General features: G+C 42.7%; 2 protein-coding genes across 8 annotated transcripts in view; one reads left to right on the top strand and one right to left on the bottom strand.

Annotated features, from left to right (window-relative positions):
- Window positions 1-5,923, bottom strand: part of SUMF1 (sulfatase modifying factor 1) — an 81,183-nt gene extending 75,260 nt beyond the window's left edge. For all 3 annotated transcript variants that reach the window (XM_039482342.1, XM_039482343.1, XM_039482344.1), the window contains exon 1: window positions 5,661-5,923. In XM_039482342.1, the coding sequence (XP_039338276.1) occupies window positions 5,661-5,918 (258 nt within the window). In that variant the 5' untranslated portion in view covers window positions 5,919-5,923. The remainder of the gene's footprint in view (window positions 1-5,660) is intronic.
- Window positions 5,924-12,633: 6,710 nt separating this feature from the next.
- Window positions 12,634-20,405, top strand: part of ITPR1 (inositol 1,4,5-trisphosphate receptor type 1) — a 244,803-nt gene continuing 237,031 nt past the window's right edge. For 3 of the 5 annotated variants that reach the window (XM_039546365.1, XM_039546364.1, XM_039546363.1), the window contains exon 1: window positions 12,635-12,943. The gene's annotated coding sequence lies outside the window, so the exon portion shown is untranslated. Of the gene's footprint in view, window positions 12,944-20,405 lie in introns of all 5 variants that reach the window. The other 2 variants (XM_039546362.1, XM_039546366.1) reach the window with 2 other exon arrangements.

Here is a 20,405-nt window from a genome sequence, read left to right as displayed (position 1 = left end):
CTCCACTGGCATTACATTGTTATCCCAGGTCTATGACAGAGCGTAGAACAGTGGCTCTCAAACTTTTTTTTAACTGATGACCCCTTTCACATAGGGGTCAGACTCAGAGGCTTGCTCTTATAAATTAAAAACACTTTTTTATATATTTAACACCATTATAAATGCTGGAGGCAAAGCAGGATTTGGGGTGGAAGTGGACAGCTCACGACCCCCCATGTAATAATCTTGCAATCCCTTGAGGGGTCCCAACCCCCAGTTTGAGAACCCCTGATGTAGAAGCAGGACTACACTAGTACTGAGAACATGATCATCCTTCAGAAACATAAACTACAGCCCTCCACTAGGGAATCATCAACTCCAATAGCAGAAACCCCCCTACTGGTATTTACCCAAACAGATCCAATTTCATTCCATAGAAGTCATTGGCAAACATTCCCAATTCCATTCAATGGAAGGCATGGGAATGTGCCTACCAAAGACAAGAAATTACATATCAATTGGCACATCCCAGTGTTCCATAGGAAGGTGTTGCCAGAACAGGTGCAGGTTTGCGCAGAGAACACAATTATATAAAATGTAGTGTTTTGTTGAGAACGTGCATCTTCAATCTAGAGAATCCATGTTGGAATCGCTGAAAGATGTCATCCATATTGAAGTTTCTTTCGTTTTCATAAGGGATTGCTCAAGAGGTCCTCTTCTCCTCCTATTTATTCCTCACCTGAATGTGTGACAACCATTCATATAGTCACAAACTAAAGATCCTAGTCCATAGCACACCTGACAATTGAAAAAGGAGACTAATTTAAGTCCATATTTTCAAGTAAATGTTCTCAGTAATGAAGTTCAAGAAATACAAAAACTCTCATGATTAAAGTTTCTAAATGGAATTTTTTCTTCAATTTTATTGAAGAAAGTATGTCCGCAAGACAGAACTCTCCAGTCACTCCTGCTAAACCTGTCCCAGTTCTTCCACAGGAATGCCTCAAAGCTGTTAGTTGATCTAGGGGCTGATTCTTCAACTACATCTGCATGGGGTGACCTCTCACTCTGCTCAGAGCTCTCTTGGCTTCACTAGGACCCCCAGCAGGCACAAATGCAGCTGCAAGATGAGGGCACTAGTCTATCTCCATTATTGCAGCCCATGTCTCAGGCTTCAGAGACTCTGAAACACAACTGTAAGGCACTTAGTCAGTTGTGCAGTACTGCTACACAACTGGGAAGGGGTGGGGGGAAGTGATCAACCCCTGCTGATCAGTTTATAACCTGGTATATGAGGTTACATATAACTAAGTCTAAAAAACTAAGATAGTGACCCTGAGTGCCGGGTGTTAAAATGACATTATTGATATACTAGGTATCACAGAAACTTGGTGGAACGATAATAATCAATGGGACACAGTAATACCAGGGTACACAAGATATAAGAATGACAAGAGTAGATCATGCTGATGTGGGAGTGGCATTATATTGAAAGAAAGCATAAATATAATAAAAATCTTAAATGAATCCCACTATACCATAGAATCTCCATGGATAGAAATTCCATGCTTGAATAGTAAGAGTATAGCTGTATACTGACTGCCATGACCAAGATGGCGACTGATTTCTAATCTCCCTGAGCATTTTGCAAGGCTACAAAACCAGAAAACACAATTATAATGGGAGATTTCAACTACCCCCATATTGGCTTGGTAAATATAACCTCAGAATGGGATGCAGAGATAACATTTCTAGACATCGTTAATGAATGTTTTTTGGAGCAGCTAGTACTGGAACCCACAAGAGGAGAGGCAATTCTTGATTCAGTCTTAAGTAGAGCACACGCTCTGGTCCAAGAGGTGAATACAGGTGAACCACTCAGTAATAACAACCACACTGTAATTAAATTTAACATCCTTGTAGGGGGGAAAATACCAAAGAACCCCACTGTAGTAGCATTTAACTTCAAAAGGGGGAGAAAAAATTAGGAAGCTGGTTAAACAGATATTAAAAGGAACAGTAACAAGAATGAAATGTCTTCAAGCTGCATGGAAGCTTTTTAAAAAAAAGAAAAAAGACAAATAGAGGCTCAAACTAAATGTACACCTCAAACCAAAAAATAAAAATAAAAAAAGCCCAAAAAAACAATATTATGAGAACAAAAAAAAAAATGCCACCATGGCTAAACAGCATAAAGCAGACGGTTAGAAGCAAATAGTCAGCCTTTAAAAATTGGAAGTTAAATCCTGCTCAGGAAAATAGAAAGGCACATAAACTCTGGCAATTCAAGTGTAAAAATATAATTACGCAGGCCAAAAAAGAATCTAAAGAGCAACTAGCAAAAGACAAAAAAAAATTTGCTGTTTAGTTTTTTTAAGTACATCACACACAGGAAGCCTGCAAAATAATCAGCGTGGCCACAGAAGGTGAAGGTGCTCAAAGAACACTCAAGGAAGACAAGGCCATTGCAGAGTAACTAAATGAATTCTTTGCATCCGTTTTCACTGCAAAGGATGTGAAGGAGATTTCCCATTTGAGCCATTCTTTTTAGGTGACAAATGTGTCCCAGACTAAGATGTCAACAGAAGAGGTTTGGGAACAAACTGATAAACTAAACAGTAATAAGTCACCAGATAATATTCACCCAAGAGTTCTGAAGAAACTCAAATATGAAATTGGACAATTAACTCTAGCATGTAATCTATCACTTAAATCAGCCTCTGTAACAGATGACTGGAGGACTGCTAATGTAACACAGATTTCTAAAAGAGGCTCCTGAGGGGATCCTGGCAATTACAAGTCAGTAAGCATAACTTTAGTATCAGGTAAATTGGTTTAAACTGCAGTAGAAAAACAGAATTATCACCCACACAGATGAACACGATTTGTTGAAAGGAACATGGCTTTTGTAAAGGGAAATCATGCTTCACCAATCTATTAGAATTCTTGAGGGAGCAGGGCGCCTTAACAAACATGTGGACAAGGATGATCTAGTGGACTTTCAGAAAGCCTTTCACAAAGTCCCACACCAAAGGCTCTTCAACAAAGAAAGCAGTCATGTGATAAGAGGAAGATCCTCTCATGGATCAGTAACTGGTTAAAAGATAGGAAACAAAGGATAGGAATACATGGTCATTTTTCACAGTTCAAAGAGAGAAAAAGCAGGGTCTCCCAAGAATCTGTACTAGGGCCAGTGCTGCTCAACATTTGCATAAGTAACCTGGAAAAGGGGGTAAATAGTGAGGTGGCAAAAAAAGTCTGCAGATGATACAAAACTACTCAAGATAGTTAAGTCCAAAGCTGACTGTGAAGAGTTACAAAAGGGATCTTACCAAACTAGGTGATGGCAAGAAAATGGCAGATGAAATTCAATATTGATAAATGCAAAGTAATGTACATTGGAAAACATAATTCCAAATATACATACAAAAAGATGGTCTAAATTAGCCATTACCACTCAAGAAAGATCTTGGCATCATCGTGAATAGTTCTCTGAAAACACCTGCTCAATGTGCAGCAGCAGTCAGAAAAGCTGCCAGAATGTTAAGAACCACTAAGAAAGGATAAGACAGAAAATATCATGATGCCACTATATAAGTCCATAGTAGGCCTGACCTTGAATACTACATACAGTTCTGATCACCCCATCTCAAAAAAGATATTAGAATTGGAAAAGGTACAGAGAAAGGCAACAAAAATGGATTATGGATAGGGAACAACTTTCATATGAGGAAAGATTAAAAAAAACTGCGACTGTTCAGTTTAGGAAAGAGACGACTAAGGGAAAGGTCTACAAAATCATGAATGGTGTGGAGAAAGTGAATAAGGAAGTGTTATTTATCCCTTCACATAACACAAGAACCAGGGGTCACCTAATTAAATTAATAGGCAGCAGGTTTAAAACAAACATACGGATATACTTCTTCACACAACACAGGCAACTGTGGAACTCATTGCCAGAGAATGTTGTGAAGGCCAAAATTATACCTAGGTTCAAAAAAGACAAGTTAACAGAGGATAGGCTATTAACCAAGATGGTCAGGAATGCAAGCCCATGCTCTGGCTGTCCCTAAAAGTCTAAGTGACAGAAGTTGGGACTGGATGACAGGGGATGGATCACTTGAATAACTGCCCTATTCTGATCATTCCCATTCAAGCATCTGGCACTAGCCACTGTCAGAAGACAGGATACATAGCTAGATGGGCCACTGGTCTGACCCAGTATGGCCATTCTTATGGCAGATAGCTAGGTCAAAAAGATCAAGTAACAAAAATGTTAACGACCAGATCCTCAGCTAGCATCAATCAGCATAGTTCTTCTGAAATCAATCCAGTTACACTAGTTTCCAGCAATTCAGGATCTCACTCCAAGTGTTCATATGAACACATATTTCAGAATTTTGCAAAGCTACCTTACCTCATGATTGTCCCTAACAGAGAGTTCTGTAAGTTGATTATAACCTACAAAGGAGTTCTCCTTCTTATTTTTAGAATGTATTGCTTCTCTCTAGACTAAATAACTTGTTTAATAACATCCTTCTTACAGGAATATATTGCTATAGCCTCCAATACTAGTCAGTTTTCATTGCATTTTTCTGGAACAACTAGGTAGCATTTCGAAGAAAGCAACTACAGCCAAGTTGAGTATTTGAGTCAAAAGCACATAGCATACATACTGCTATTAACTTTTCTGTTCTCTTGTCTAACCTCTCAACAAAGAACAACATTCTAATCTAAATTCTAGACTGCTTTTACTCACCGATATACATTTCCATTAAGCTAGTCACATTACCCAGGCTGTTTACACTAAACTTCCCAGCTAAGTCAAAATCAACCCGGCCTCAAATCATACATAAGCGCTTGTCATCCTACATTGGATATCAATCAAGTGAAGAACATAGTGTGCTACTACAACAGGGGTTGGCAACCTTTCCAAAGTGGTGTGCCGAGTCTTCATTTATTCACTCTAATTTAAGGTTGCATGTGCCAGTAATACATTTTAATGTTTTTAGAAAGTCTCTTTCTATAAGTCTATAATATATATAACTAAACTAGTGTTGTATGTAAAGTAAATTAAGGTTTTTAAAATGTTTAAGAAGCATCATTTAAAATTAAATTAAAATGCAGAGCCCTCCCGGACTGGTGGCCAGAACCTGGGCAGCATGAGTGCCACTGAAAATCAGCTCGCGTGCCGCCTTCGGCACGCATGCTGCAGGTTGCCTACCCCTGTACTATAGCACGGCTCTGGTGATGGCGACACCTTTTACAAGCTACAGAAGAACTTGCTATGCAAGTCTAGCTACCCCTGCCCCAGCATTATTTATGGCCCATATTCTAGCCTAGGCGGTCACATCTGGACAGCCTATCATGTATTGTGGTCTTCTGCGCCGTATATTTTACATGATGTAGGAGCACTCATGTCTAAAATCCGCTGTTCTCCGGAAGTCAAGTAAATTAATAAAGGAAATTGCTTCGAGCACCCAGACATTTACAAGGCCCTTGTCACCCCAAACCAAACTCCTGGGAGCACTCCTACCTGGCAGAGCCAGGAGCCACTTCACTCCACATCGAGAGGAAGCCCTGGATTCAGCAGCAGCAGGCTCTAAACCACCCCCTCAGCCCCGGCCTCCCGCTCGCTCTGTCTCTCCCTCCCCCCACGGGCAGCTGTAGGCCTCGCCCACCTGACTGGGCGCTGCTGGCCCCTTGCGGGTGACGGGCCCCGCGGCCGGACTTGGGGCATTGGCCTCCGGGGAGTATCTCCGGGCCGCCTCCCCGCCGCTCCCCCGGCCCGAGCTGCAGCCGCACGTCCCCTTGGCGGCCGCCGCGCTGGAAGAGGAGGAGGCGCTCGCAGTCGCAGCCGCCCCGGGCACCGAGCCCAGCGCCAAGCCCAGCACCAGCACCCAGCTCGGGGCAGCCCGCCCTGCCCTGGGCGCAGCCATGTTGGCTGAGGCACCGCGTGACGTGCGCAGTCAGGTGACCGTCCCTGGCTTTAAAGGGACAGCGCCGGCTTCCGAACGGGCCGTGCGGGTCTGTGCCCCGCTCTAGCAGCGACTACCGGGGCCGCAGCTTCCCGCGCTGCCGCTGCCGCCGCCCAGCGTGACTCCATGCGGGGTCGTAGTGCTTAGACCCGCCGGGCGGCAATCTGGCCGCAAGGGTTCAACCCCCCTCTGCCACTGTCCTATCATCTGAGGCGCCCCACGACTCCTAAGAGCCTCAACTTCCCCGTCTGTAAAATGGGACGAATGCTACCGCTCTGCCTCAGAGATGTGTCAAAGCTAAACCGGCTAGTGCCTCCAAAGTGTTTTAAGCCCCTCCAGCAAAAGTGCTATAATATATTATTCAAAGTCCCGAGCCTTGGTTGTATACTGAATTTACCCAGATTAATGATGATAATAATGAATGTCTAGACCCAGATGATGATCCCAATGAAATCAACAGCAAAACTCCCATGGACCTTGGTGGGACTAGGAATTGGTCTATGGTGCAAGAGAGGTAAGCTCTTCAACATAGCTGTCTTCACTTTCTGCATTTCTGACAAGCAGGTGGCATTTTTTTGGAAGGGAGCAGAGGGAACATCAATCACTAGAGAATATGAACATATATTGCTATCAAGAGCATCCTCTCTGAGGAGTATTGCTACCTTGGAGCCTCTGTCTGGAGATAGCTTCTTACTGGAGTTTCTGCAGTGTGAAGTTTTCTATATTCTTAAAATAGCTTTTAATGCTGAAATAAACAAGACCAAAATAAAGCAATTTAGCCTGCATTTAAGCAGAGATCATATCCTGTGCACTGCTCTTAGAACATATTACTTAACTGTACACATTGTTTAGATTTATTTAAAATGGCTGTCTACTATCTATGATACCTATTATTCTTAATGAAATATACACAAAATTACATCACAAGGGTCTATATTGACAAAAATAATTTCCCAGCCATCCATAAATAAAATCCTCTTCTCTCAACTCATTCAATTCCCATACATCTTGTCTCCTCAGAAAAACCATGGGAAAAGCCAGAGACTGGATGATTACCAGTACATTATTTGACTATCTTTGTACCAAAGTGTGGGGGGGTCCAAATTGTTCTGCTGCTGGAATAATCATGCTGAAGAAGTGAGATTTGTCCCATTTGTCAATTCTTTTAAAACAGTTGCTAGTAACTGGTGTCAAAACATATGACAGGATATCTCCCTGGAGAAGTCAGTTTGCCTCTCACTTTCTCCATTTCTCACTGGTAAAGATAATGATACTTCTCCTTTGTAAAGTCCTTTCAGACTGATAGATGAAAAGCACTATAGAAGTGCTAAGTACTATCATTATATGTCTTACATTGGGGAATTGCATTCTCTGCCAATGTGAATGTTCTGGGCATGTGTGTGAGGCCTGGCATATCAATTACATTCACTACCTTTTCTTTTCAAATCACCTGTAAGAAATCACAGGCATAAGGATGAGTATCTACCATGATATTAATATCCGCGACTTATCCAAGATGCAGATAAAATTCCACATGGGAGAGCTATGGTCTGATCCTCCTCCTACCCAAAATCAATGGTAAAACTCACATTGATTTCAGCTGGAGAAAGTAGGGCCACTCTGACCAGAAAAAGAGCAGCATTTTTAACCACAACATCATTTTTAACAAGTACTGTTCAACACAGAGGGGTGGGCTTTACTACAAGCCCTGTGTATGGGGAAACATGTTAATGTGTCATCTCAGGAGCAGTGCAGAGATAGAGGCAGTTTCCTCCCTCATCACTCTGGGGAGAGGATGTAATTTATTGCTTCTATAAAAATGAAAATTACTTCCTCTGTGCTTGCAGGTGCTTTGAGATCAGACCCAAGGCTTAACCCAATCTCTGCCCTCCTGCTAGGGAGCTCGGGGAGCAGCAGGTGCCCAGTGCTGGTTTACTCCTATGCACAGGAACCCAGGGTCTTGTTACACACAGGGGCAAAAGACGTGGGTTTTAACCATCCCTTATACCCATATATGGGCAAGTCAGACTCTAACCCAGTAAAACCATAATCAGCTGTCCCAGTGCATCCAGTACTTTCATTGACACCAATGAGAGGTATTCTGGAGTCTATTAGGAATGCAGGATCATGTCCTAATAATAAAATAAATCTTTACTATAGTTAGATATTTACTATAGTTAAAAATATTTAATGTCATCTTGATCTGTACAGATTAGGATTGTGAAACAACAAGAAGCAGCCCCCTGAAGTCAGGGAGAAGGAATTTTTGTGTTGTCTTTAGGACTTGGATAGGAACACTACTAGATTTTATTCCCTAGCCTGAAAGTGTCCTCTGTGTTAAAATGACAGTGCTGGGAGTTTCCATTTATCAGTCATTTGTCCCTTTTGCCCTGTGATGTACTTAGACAAGCTACAGAGTGAAGGAAAAACAAATAAACACAAATTTAATTATAAAACCAATTTGCTTTTGAGGTCAGAAAATATAAATGTTTGTTTTATTTTTTAGTAATCATCTTTGCCCCATGCAATAATTATTCCCTATTTAAAATACAAAGGAATTACCAGCAACTTGCTTTCTTCCTCCCAATATCCAGTGCAGTGGTAACTATAGGACAATAGCTTGTTTTCAAAGTCAGACACTTATGAAATCAAAACAATCTGCTGAGCAATTTTCCTTTATTAAAACTGTGTTTTAAAATGTATCATTGTGGAGTTCACAAAAACGTCTCTTAGCCAATGAACATTATGCTTCTCTGGTGTATCCTGCTTGTTTGGTCTTATTGCTCCTTCTCCTGAGTTCTTTGGTGCAGTATTTCTACACTTTCATCAAATAAATTTGGGTTCTAATTCCCCCCTCCATGCCAGAGGGCTGGACTTAACAACAACAAAATGCAATTAGCTTCTGAGCAAACTCAGCTTTGGGTTTAAGTTCTGATGCTGTTTGAGTGCTTTTATTAGTTTATTTATTAGTAATGAATCTGCTGCTGAGTCAGCTGTAAATTCAAGACAGCCAATTTTTTTTTCCACTTAAGGCCTAATTGTGCATCTTCTTTACTCAGGGTGAGTAATACCTTACTCTAGGAATAATCCCACTGACTTAATTGCGACCATTCCTGCAGTAAGGTACTACTCAGCATGAGGAGGTAGGGCAGAATCAGGCTTTTGGTGAAGTATATGGGGAAGAGAATTAGGCTGTGCTACTTTTTCAGCATTCCTTGTCATTCCCCTTACCCTCCCAGCCTTCAGCAAATTTAAAGGTAATTAGGAGGGGAAAATTAGTAAATGTTTGTTTGTTTTATGATGTATAAAGCAAGACCAGAAGGCTTTGTTTTGTTTTTTATTTCAGAAATATCAAGCATGTTAAGTCTTGTTTTGCCTGTTTTACTGGAAGTCTCCTGTGGAGGACCTAGAGAAGTGGATTAGGAGCTTTCTCCGCCCTTAAACGAAGAAGCTGAGATATTGTCTCTTTTTTGCCTAGAATTCACAGTCTTTGTTTAATCCTGAGTTGATGGTGTCAAATTTGCAGATGAACTGAAGCATACAACCGCATCTGCTCCAACTCCTCAGACAGACACCAACACCTGCAAAAACTTCACCAAGCATTCTCAAAACTACAATACCCGCACGAGGAAATAAGGAAACAGATCAACAGAGCCAGACGTGTACCCAGAAGCCTCCTACTGCAAGACAAACCCAAGAAAGAAACCAACAGAACTCCACTGGCCATCACATATAGTCCCCAGCTAAAACCCCTCCAACGCATCATCAGGGATCTACAACCCATCCTAGACAATTATCCCTCACTTTCACAGGCCTTGGGTGGCAGGCCAGTCCTCGCCCACAGACAACCTGCCAACCTGAAGCATATTCTCACCAGTAACTGCACACCGCACCATAGTAACTCTAACTCAGGAACCAATCCATGCAACAAACCTCGATGCCAACTCTGCCCACATATCTACACCAGCGACACCATCACAAGACCTAACCAGATCAGCCACACCATCGCCGGTTCATTCACCTGCACGTCCACCAATGTAATATACGCCATCATATGCCAGCAATGCCCCTCTGCTAAGTACATTGGCCAAACTGGACAGTCCCTGCGGAAAAGGATAAATGGACACAAATCAGATATTAGGAATGGCAATATACAAAAACCTGTAGGAGAACACATCAATCTCCCTGGACACACAATAGCAGATTTAAAGGTAGCCATCCTGCAGCAAAAAAACTTCAGAACCAGACTTCAAAGAGAAACTGCTGAGCTTCAGTTCATCTGCAAATTTGATGCCATCGGCTCAGGATTAAACAAAGACTGTGAATGGCTAGCCAACTACAAAAGCAGTTTCTCCTCCCTTGGTTTTCACACCCCAACTGCTAGAAGAGGGCCACATCCTCCCTGATTGAACTAACCTCATTATCTCTAGCCTGCTTCTTGCTTGCATATATATGCCTGCCCCTGGAAATTTCCACTACATGCATCCGACAAAGTGGGTATTCACCCACGAAAGCTCGTGTTCCAATACGTCTGTTAGTCTATAAGGTGCTACAGGACTCTTTGCTGCTTTTACATTTTCTCTATAGTAATTTTTAACAATGCTTCATCTGCAACTTCCTGAGCAGTTCTTCTTTGTTACTCCATTCTGCACACCTGTGTCTGAGCTAACCTGGGAATTAACCCCTTGCTTGCTGGTGATTAGAAATAGAACTCTCCACCTCATCTCGGATACTGACCCTGAATGTACATTATTGCAGGTGACAGGGCAGTTGCAGTAGAATCAGTTTATCATAATTCTGAAGGTGAGCTTTCCTACATTGTTTTCAGGAAGCAACAAATTAGAAGTGAAATTCAGTAGTTAAAGCGTCTAGAGGGCTGCCAATTTAAATAGATTCCATTGCCAGATATGAAAGTGCGGTTATGGTCATTTATAGCAACATCATGCTCACTAGATCTACTGTATTTAGTCATGTCTATTGCCTTTACTGACCAGAATGCAGTTTTACTGCATCACAGAGCTAACTCAGCTGTTGGTGAGCAAGCGACATTCTATTCTGGTGTGCACTAACAGAAAATTGTTAAATTTCAGTTCCAGGTCTATATTGCACCCACATGGATGAGTTTTTCCTTTTCATAGAACATCAGGGTTGGAAGATTATCTCATCTAACCCCCTGCTCAAAGCAGGACTAATTCCCAGACAGATTTTTGCCCCAGATCCCTGAATGGCCCCCTTAAGGATTGAGCTCACAACTCTGGGTTTAACAGGCCAATACTCAAACCACTGAGCTATCCATGTAGTTCTAGGTACCATTGAGGGTAACATTTGGCCTGCAGAATCTTTATTTACTGATGAGGCTATACAAACCAGAAAGAACAGAGTTTACTTTTCAGGTCCTAGGGTAAGTTTGTAGGGCTCTTAGTTAGGGGAAAATCCATCTTTATAGCTGTGCAAAGTTAATGATGAAGAAAAATAAACAAGAAACTCCTGATTCAGGAAGCACTCATTGATAGATGTTTGGTTTGAATGGATAGAATTCACTAGGAGAATGCGTAGTTATCCTTCCGATATTGGGTAATGAGTTCTACCCTCACCAAGAAAAAACAAAAAACCACCACCAAAATTCAGAGAGCTTTTATCTATTTCTTGACTTGTGCATAAGCGTCAGAGTTCTGTACCTTGACTTCTAGATGTTCAGCTCAGTAGCAATAATGATGACTGGTACAGACTTATGTTTTTTATGAAGAATCCATATATTGATAAAATGGCAAACACTGGATTGTCATATTGTCATAATCAGTCCGCTGGCTCATCAACATTGGTGTCCTTTCTCCAGTAGTGGGCAAATACTGGCTGCTTTAGAGGAAGGCGAAAACAACCAAGCAAATGGGTAACAGCTATGAAATGCTCCGTGCCTTTTGTCTAATGCTGTACTTGGGGTGAGGAGGGCAAAGAAGGGGAAGTGCTTTCTTGAGTTTAATGCCAGTGAATGAGTTGCAGCCAACATACTGTGCAATATAACTTTGAGATGCCTCTGTCACTAACACTTAAGCTTAACAGTTTAAGCACAGCCTGTTAAATCCTTTACTCTTTCCAGGCTCTGTTAAATCCTTGCATTTGTTTTGTATTTATTTTTCTCACATTTGATTTTCTTGTGGTTTATTTGGCCGATCTAACATTATTAGGCTATGATTGTTTTTCTGCCGGCATGCCATTCTTTGGAGCCGTTATTACATACTTTTCCCTCTGTGACCCTCTAGCTAAAGCTCCGCAGATCCTCGGGCTTAACTATATTTTCTGTGCCTTAATCCTTTTTCCCACAACAGTGCATTTTTATGTCACAGATTTTTGAAATTCTTGGCTGCCGTGATGGGAGTTCAAATGGGATGTGACAGCCAATAGAAACCTCCATGCTAGAAAGCCCCAAAACCAAGTTCTAGCAGAAGCATCCCTCGGAAACAGAGACCGGAACATGTATTTTCAGGGTGAATTGCCTAAATTCGATTCCTCTTTTTCTTTCCTCGGCAGGGAGGGAGTCTTTGGACCGCACGCCCGAGGGGGCAGCTCAGCCAATGGCAGCTCGGGAAAGCGCTCTTGACTCCGCCGTGCGTTTACAAGAGATTCCTTCGATCTGACACGGAGTCACGTTTCCCCCTTGCAGAGTCTCTAGAAGCGGCGCCGCGCGGGGGCTTGCTGGGAGTTGTAGTGCGGCTTTTCCGCCTCCGTCCCCGGCACTGGGTGGCGTCCGGAGCCCGCCCGGGACTACATTACCCAGGGAGCCGCTCGGGCGTATTTAAGCCGCCGCGGAGCGACTCTCAAGTGCAGTAACCATGTGGATGTGCTGCTGAGCTTAGCCGTGGGCTGAGATTAACCCTCGTCAGCCTCCATCCCTAGCGGAGCTGCCTCGGGAACATGGGATTACAAAGCGACTGCTAACCCGCTCCGGGCTGCAGCGTCCAGGCGGGCGGAGCCGCGTGTGCCAGCAGGTAAACCAGGGGCAGGTTGCAGGGGAGTGACCTAGACCGGGGGCAGCTGAACTTTCTCGGGGGAGACCCATGAAGCGGCCCTGACCAGGGCTGCAGCTTTGTATTTCCTCCCCCTCCCCTTACTTTCATGGCAGGCTTCCATCCTGCGCCGTGTTCCGTGTCCTCTGATCAGCCTGGGGGCTGGGATGGAAGTAGTAACCGATCAGATAGCAACCCGCCGCCCCCCTTCCCTCCGCCGCCAAGTTTGGGACTGTGCAGCAGCAGGAAATAGTTTTGGGGGTGGGGGAAGCAATCCATCAGTCTACCTTGGAGACGATGGGTTTAAATGGACAAGAGGCCAAATTCATGTCTTCTGTTGCATGTAAAGCGGCGGGGTTGGGGAAGTGTGTATGTGTATATATACAGAGAGAGAGACATGGCTATTAAAAGGGAGCTTTAGAAGGGTGAAGGAAAGGGTGGTGGTAATAGGGAATAGCTGTAAACCAGTGTAGTCAGGTGTCTGGACTATAGAGTGGTGTTTTGTAAACTGCTGCTTAATGGAATGGCGAGCGGATCTGGATACATTCAGATTACCTTTTTTGGGCGGCTACAGGTCCTTATGCAAGTTGGCATTGGGTAGCAAACTTCTTAACTAGTCTTGCAGAAAATATGTGTTTAAGAGGTTAAGTGATTAGTCTGAGTGCTTTTGGTATTTTGAAAATCAGATGGAGCAGCTGCAGGCTGAAAATTGCTTTCTGTTCATGTGTAGCAACATGTGGAAATGTGTTTATCTTCCTGAAACTAACTTCTTTAATTTTTAGCAAGTTAACCTCTGTGACAGATGGGTTAAGAGTTCTGGTCATGATATCTGCTCTTTGCTTCCCAGCTTGGGAGTGCTGCAGGGCCGATCATTCAGCCTGACTTGACAGGTGGGCATGAGGACTTGGCAATATGGGCAGGTAACACTGGTCCCAAAAAGGACACCCAATCCCATCAGTGAGGAGAAAGGAGTGCATTGCTCCCAAGAGGTAACTCTTTCCCTTGGTTTAGAGGTATATGGATAATGGAGACTGGCTGTGTCCAATCCTTTTAGGCTGGAGAAAAGATTGCAAGAGTTGAGGGCCAGGGTGCCTGAGCATCCTTAAAGCATCAGCCCATGAAGACCAAACCAAAAAAAGCACTTAAATACATACCTGGAATGCAGGGCAGCTGTACTGAATGTAGTGTTGAAAGGCAGCATTGTTGTTTACTATTTACCATTTATATAAAGCATACTGGTTTACCTCTCAGGTGTGTTGTATTATTACTAGCTGCATTTCATAGATGTAGAAACTGAGGCACAGAAGTGAAGTGACTTGCACAGGGCTGAAGAGGGGGTCAGTGGCAGAGACAGGCTTGGAACTCCAGAGGTCCTGCTTCCCAGCCCCCTGATTAGCCCATAAAATTGCAGTCTCTGAATACCAGAAAACCATTTTATGTGATTAAACAATTGCTACTTTAAAGTTGTATTGAAATATTTGTTCTGAATAACAGTTTAGTTTAAGATGTGCAAGCTATGTCTGGTTGTTGGGGTTTATTCCTTCTAAAACCTGGAAGTTATTAGACAACAGTAACTTCTTGTTCTAGATGTCACTCAAATATGAGTGACACTTGGGCCTCTACAATGATGGTTTAAGGAGTGTGTGCGTGTCAGTTAAACTTTTCCTAGCTGTTTTTAAAAAAAAATAAATACTTGAGACATAATTATAGGGATGTTTGTATTATGTAAATACATGTGAATGCTGTTGCAGACTTGGCTATAGATCTTATTCTTAAATGGTCAAAATCTGGGCAATTGTGGGTGGATATTTCTGAGGGTTTGGTAACTAGTCTAACAGTCTAAATATTTAGCTGTTTCCTGGACTACAATAACTGGACTATATTTAAAAAAAAGTTAAATGCTTCACAGCTCTGTGCTGTTTGCATCCTGTTGATAAAAGTCTAATTATTGCTAGTTGCTTTGTACATTTTTTTAATATGGTTGTTTGTTTTTAAGTCTGTCTTATAGTTCATTTATTTGAATGTGTAAATATGTTACAGCTGGCATAATGCAATAGCTTGTGGTTTAACAGGAGGAAGTAAGGGGCCTTTCCTATAAAATATTATGTATGTAACAGTCCTCTTAGTGCAGCAATTAAGTTTAGCGGGCAGGCTCTTCCCTCTGATACATGCACAAACCTGTACATGCTCTTACTGATCTCTGTGGGATTTGTCTTCATATATTTGGGGATAGAATCTGGCTCCAGGTAGGAATAATGTTGAAAACAAAACTGTTCCAGTTGTTGCATCTAATGTGTCTTTTGTCACACAGTCCAACAGCCTGGATTTGTGCAGTCAACATTGAGTGGAATGTGTAGTAACAAATCTGAAAAGGAGGAACTTCTAATACAAGCCCAACCACAACAAACCTGCTGCTCCCTAAATTCAGGCATTGTTTGGCTTCAGTAGTTTGGCATAGCAAGCGTGTTTGTTAAATGTTGGTATTCCATCATGATCTCTTAAATCTCTGCTCAGAGCATATTGAACAAACTTCCCTTTTTCCCCTCCTCCCCCAATTGTTTTTGCTTAGGCAGCCGCATGAATGTGCACTTCACAGACAACTAAATGGCATAACTCTTGCCCCAAAGAGCCTACAGTCTAAATGCCCAATCTTGCATACTTGTGTGAATAAAGGCTACAAGATTGGGCTCTTAAGATTTACGGAAATGGTTCTCTTGGATAAGTTATAGAGGCCTTGTCCATTGTTTAAGGCCCCACTTTGCTCTAAACTAATTTCGAGATACAGAAAATCGTCCAGGTTCTAAGTAAATTGTCTAAAATGTCACCATTATTACAAGTATAAATTCTTTTGCTTCTGTTAATCTGACAGATAATGTGTTGAGCTGTTGTGCTCATAGTGCAGAGCTGGTGAACTAACACTAGCCTGACCACTACTGACAATTGGTGCTCCCATTGAAAGGTTTGGTGTGACGAGGCACTCTGTAAATTGCACTTGTTGTCAAAGAAAATATCGACATTAAAGTTCAGCTCAATAGAAAACTGGGCTTGGAAGGGGGTTTGCATATGTGGAAATCCATGCTTGTGAAATAGAAAAGGAGGCAGATTATGATTGAGAAAACTACTCAAGTGTTGTTCAGAACAAGATATTAAAGGATGACTATCTACTTGGTATATTCAAAATCTGACCTATTTCTAATAGGTTCTCTCTTGGGTGAATAATCCAGTTTGAAAAATAATGTTTTTCTGTTAAATCCACTGTTTTTTTCATTGAGATTAAAAACTGGTTTGGGAGGGGGTGTTGTTTTTTGGCTGCTGTTCAACAGTAGTCAATAACTATTGAAACACGGAGCTATCTTGACTCTTCTGATGCTGATGAAGTAAATAGTAAGATTGTCTCCTCTCATGTTTCCAAGGCAAACAGAAGGCAAAGTGTGGGAAATGGTGTCTTTTTAAAAATACCAGCAATGGAGGGTGAAAGAGAGCTCTAAAATAATGAACCCCTTGTCAGTGGGTGTCTTAAGTAACTAAGGCTGGAGACCTGCTTCTGGTTGGCAAGGTCATGCTGTCCTTGGGCAAACTCAATTCCGTGGCAAGCGTGCATTGAGACTAGTAAGTGGAATGTCGTGACTTGCAGTTATGGCCTGTGGACATAAGACTGGCAGATTCCTTCATCTTTATCTATAGCACTTGAGATCCTTTCAGATCCCATGAGCAAAGTAGGGCATTGCAAAGAACATTGAAAAGAGCATAGCAAGTGGTGTTGGCAGTGAATTCATCACTTCACCTTGTGATTCCTCAGAAACACCCTAGTATTCTAGGGCAGTGGTTCTCAAACAGGGGTCTGGGAGCAGACTTCAGGAGGTCCGCCAAGCAGGGCCAACGTTAGACTCGCTGGGGCCCAGAGCGTAAAGCTGAAACCCCACTGCATGGGTCTGAAGCCCAGTGCCCTGAACCCTGTCAAAGCCTGAGCAATGTAGCTTTGTGTGGGCAGACAGTTGCCCTGTTTGCTATCCCTTATGCTGGCCCTGGCTTTTATATGCAGAAAAAAACAGTTGTTGTGGCACACGTGGGCCATGGAGTTTTTATAGCATGTTGGGGGGGGGGGGGCGCTCAGAAAGAAAAAGGGTTGAGAACCTATGTTCTAGGGTGATCACCACAGATACTGAAGTAGCTCTACTGTATGATGTGATGTTTGCTATTGTAGTAGGTGTTTGGTGGTGGTGGCAGTTGTTTTTAAATAAGGGTGGTCCTGAACCATCCAACAGAATGGGAATGTGGGAGGAATAGCCATGGAAGTGCCTGCCATGTATAGTCACTTCATGTAAGCGGAGGGGTGCTAGCACAATTCCAACCTGGCTGATCTACCTCCTGCTGCTGCTGCTGCTTCTTATTTATTTTGTATTGCGATAGAATCTAGAGGCCCCAACTGAGATATGGGCACAATTGTTCTAGACACTGTACAAACACATCATATGAAACAATCCCTGTCTTGAAGAGCTGACAAACCAGAGTGGGAAGGGAAATGCAGGCACAGATAAGTAAAGTGACTTGCCAAATGTTGTAAAATCCAGAAGTTCAGGGCAATCGACTGGGATTCGAGCTGCTAGATCATGTTGTCTCTCATATATTTAAAGTGTTTCCCACAGCAGCTTCAGTTGAACACAACATTCTTCCTTTTCTGCTTAAAATTAGCATACGGTGTTGTATACTGGCTTCAGTCTCACCCCAGAGGAGGCTGCACCTCAGAGAGTGACATGAGCTTCATAGGTATAATTGATGTACTGATTTGCAAAGCACCCTGGGATCCTGTGGGATGGAAGGTGTCCTATAAATGTAAATATTGGTTCAGCTACGTTTTAAGGGCAGGAGGTATCTTGAGATCCCATGGGAAGTAGAGTGATGCTAATGCTTGTACTGTATCAGCTACTCCAGCTGGTGTTCATTATTAAAGGCTATGTGGGGGAGAGGAAGGAAAGGCAGTTTCACCAGATGAACTTATGGAAAGCAGAGAGGCCTACAGCTACGTAACATGCCAACAGCACCATCATTTTAGAAGTTTAACATTCCCATCATTTTTATATGGGCATAATGTTAATTCTCAACACTTTTGCAAGGAAGATCTTATGAAACCTGATTAGAGTCCCTATTGTACATGGGTATTAAAGACCATTCTTTAGAGAAGGTTGGCTAGCGTTTGTTGCTGCTGAAATGAGCTGTCGAACTGATTAGCTTTGATTATTCTTTTTGGCTGAAGCTTTTTCTGTGCTCTTGTGTTGGGTCACTTATAATGTGTGGCTGAGGAGATGGAGGCTGAGTCTATGACCAATGCCTAGAGCCGTCTTAGATGGTAGCGTACATTGTAGCATATGCTAGCTGGGTACCTTACCTCTAGGTTGCTAGGTCAAATCCTGTCTGGAGAACAGTAACTCACGGTAGATCTTTGGTGACATTAGTCTAGTTCCCAGTGGACTGGTGGGGTCACTACAAACCATCAGCACAACTGGCACTTAGTTTGCAGTCTCAGCAGAGGATGAGGCTTGACTGGGCATAGAGATAGAACTCCCTTCTCAACTTTACGGGTGGCTGCCTCTATTTCAGGGTTGAGGCATCTTGTCAGGACATCATGGGGAGGTGTTCTGCACCTGTTCTGTAGCTTCAGCTGCCTCGACTGCCCAGCTAGCGCCTTTTAAGAGACAAATTCATATGGGGAAAAATGAAGCTAATACAAGCAGATACAGGAGCTGCAATTAGAGCTGGGATGAAGCTGCAAAATTCATCTCTGGATTCTGAACACTTCGGTATTTCAGAATTTTCAGATCTGTGGTTTTGGTTTGAGCCCATCAAAAGTTACAATCAAACTAATTTCCCTTCAGTGGACAAATGCTTTGCAAATAAGATGTCACTGTAAGTCTAGGCAATGTTTCTCTTGTGCAAGAGGCAAATGCATCAGAAACTGTGCTTTGAAAGAATGCTGTTCTAGTTATCTTGTTTACAATTCACAGCAGTTGTGGTTATAGACCAGGATGCAGCTACATTAATATGTAGACTGTTGTAGAAAATTAAATGCTTATACCTCATGGACCATCTTATGGAACAGAACATCAAAGAACAGTAAACTGCTCCGAGAAGAGAGAGGGGGCCAAAATGAAGACACTGTCTGAGTTAAGAAATTACATGATTCTACTGCTTTTGAAATAAACTAAGTACTAGAGTGAGAACTTAAATGGTTCCGTTTGTCTTCTTCATCCAGCCTGGTGCAAGCCTGCAGCCAGAACTAAGTAATTTTTGTGTGTGAGCATCTAGAGGAATACAGATGACTACAGCATACCAAGAAATAGCCACTGCCTTTTTTTTGTATCTGAGATTTTTTACTGCAGTTTAATAGAAATACTAGTAAAATGCTGATGCTGTAGATTTTTAGATCCTGCACTATTGCATCTACAACTTGATAAAACTCTGAATTTCAGCAGAGATGTGATGATGAACCTGTCGTTGGGTTTGTATAAGCATGTCCTTATGTTCTGTTGAAGTCAAATAGCTCTGGTTGCAGCTGTGGGGCTAGTTATAGTAATAGGCTAGTGATTCTTGGCTTAAAGAGATGCCTGAACTTATCTTATTTAAATAACTTGATGGTGCTTGGTCACTGTTCAGGTGGCAAAGGTTAAGCAGATTCTGCTGCTAATGCTCTTTATGAGCTAAGTTGGTGGGGTATCTGGAAGAACCTTTGCTTAGAAGAAGAGCTCGGGCTTGCATTCTATAAAACAACAACTTGGAGTACAGTGGGAATCCAGCATGTACAAGTCAAAACAGGAACCGGAGCCTTCATCTGTAAATGAGTCCAACTGTATTGCTATTTTTATATTTGCAATTCTTTAAGTAGGTTCACTGGCTACCAGTGGTGCTCTGCAGAGCATGTGGTAGTCATGTGGCGCTAGCGACTCCTCCTCTACAGCTCTTTCTAACAGGTATCCAGGCTCTTCATTGCAGAGCCTGGATGCCTGCAGAAGCATCTATAAAAGAGACGCAGTAAGTTTCACCTTCCCTAGTGGCTGCTGCAGCTAGAGAAGACTACAAAGCCTTCAACAGGAAGAGAGCTGCTAGTGGAAGGAAAGAGTCAAGTGCATTGCCAGTGAGGACCCAAAGCTGCAAGGAGCTGTCCAGCTGTACCAGATCCCAGAGCTAGACCCAAGAGCTGCCAGAAGGACCGGAGCTTCCACAATGAGGTGCATTTGAAGGGAAAGAAGGCAGTGGGGAGCAGGGCAGGGAGGAGTATGAGATGAGAATGATGGAAGTATTGGGCAAGTAGGGCGAGATGAGTTGAAGCAAGGGGCATAAGAGGATTGTCGGGTTTGTTATGGAGGAAAGGAACATGTTCTGGATGTTAGAGGTTGTGTACATTCAGCAGGTATCATATTTGCCACAGAACTTAGATCATGTGAGGTAC

This window comes from Mauremys reevesii, linkage group 7 (assembly GCF_016161935.1).
Source record: "Mauremys reevesii isolate NIE-2019 linkage group 7, ASM1616193v1, whole genome shotgun sequence".
Classification (NCBI taxonomy): domain Eukaryota; kingdom Metazoa; phylum Chordata; order Testudines; family Geoemydidae; genus Mauremys; species Mauremys reevesii.
The sequence above is the reverse complement of the archived record's forward strand: the minus strand, read 5'-3'. Positions and strand labels throughout refer to the sequence as shown.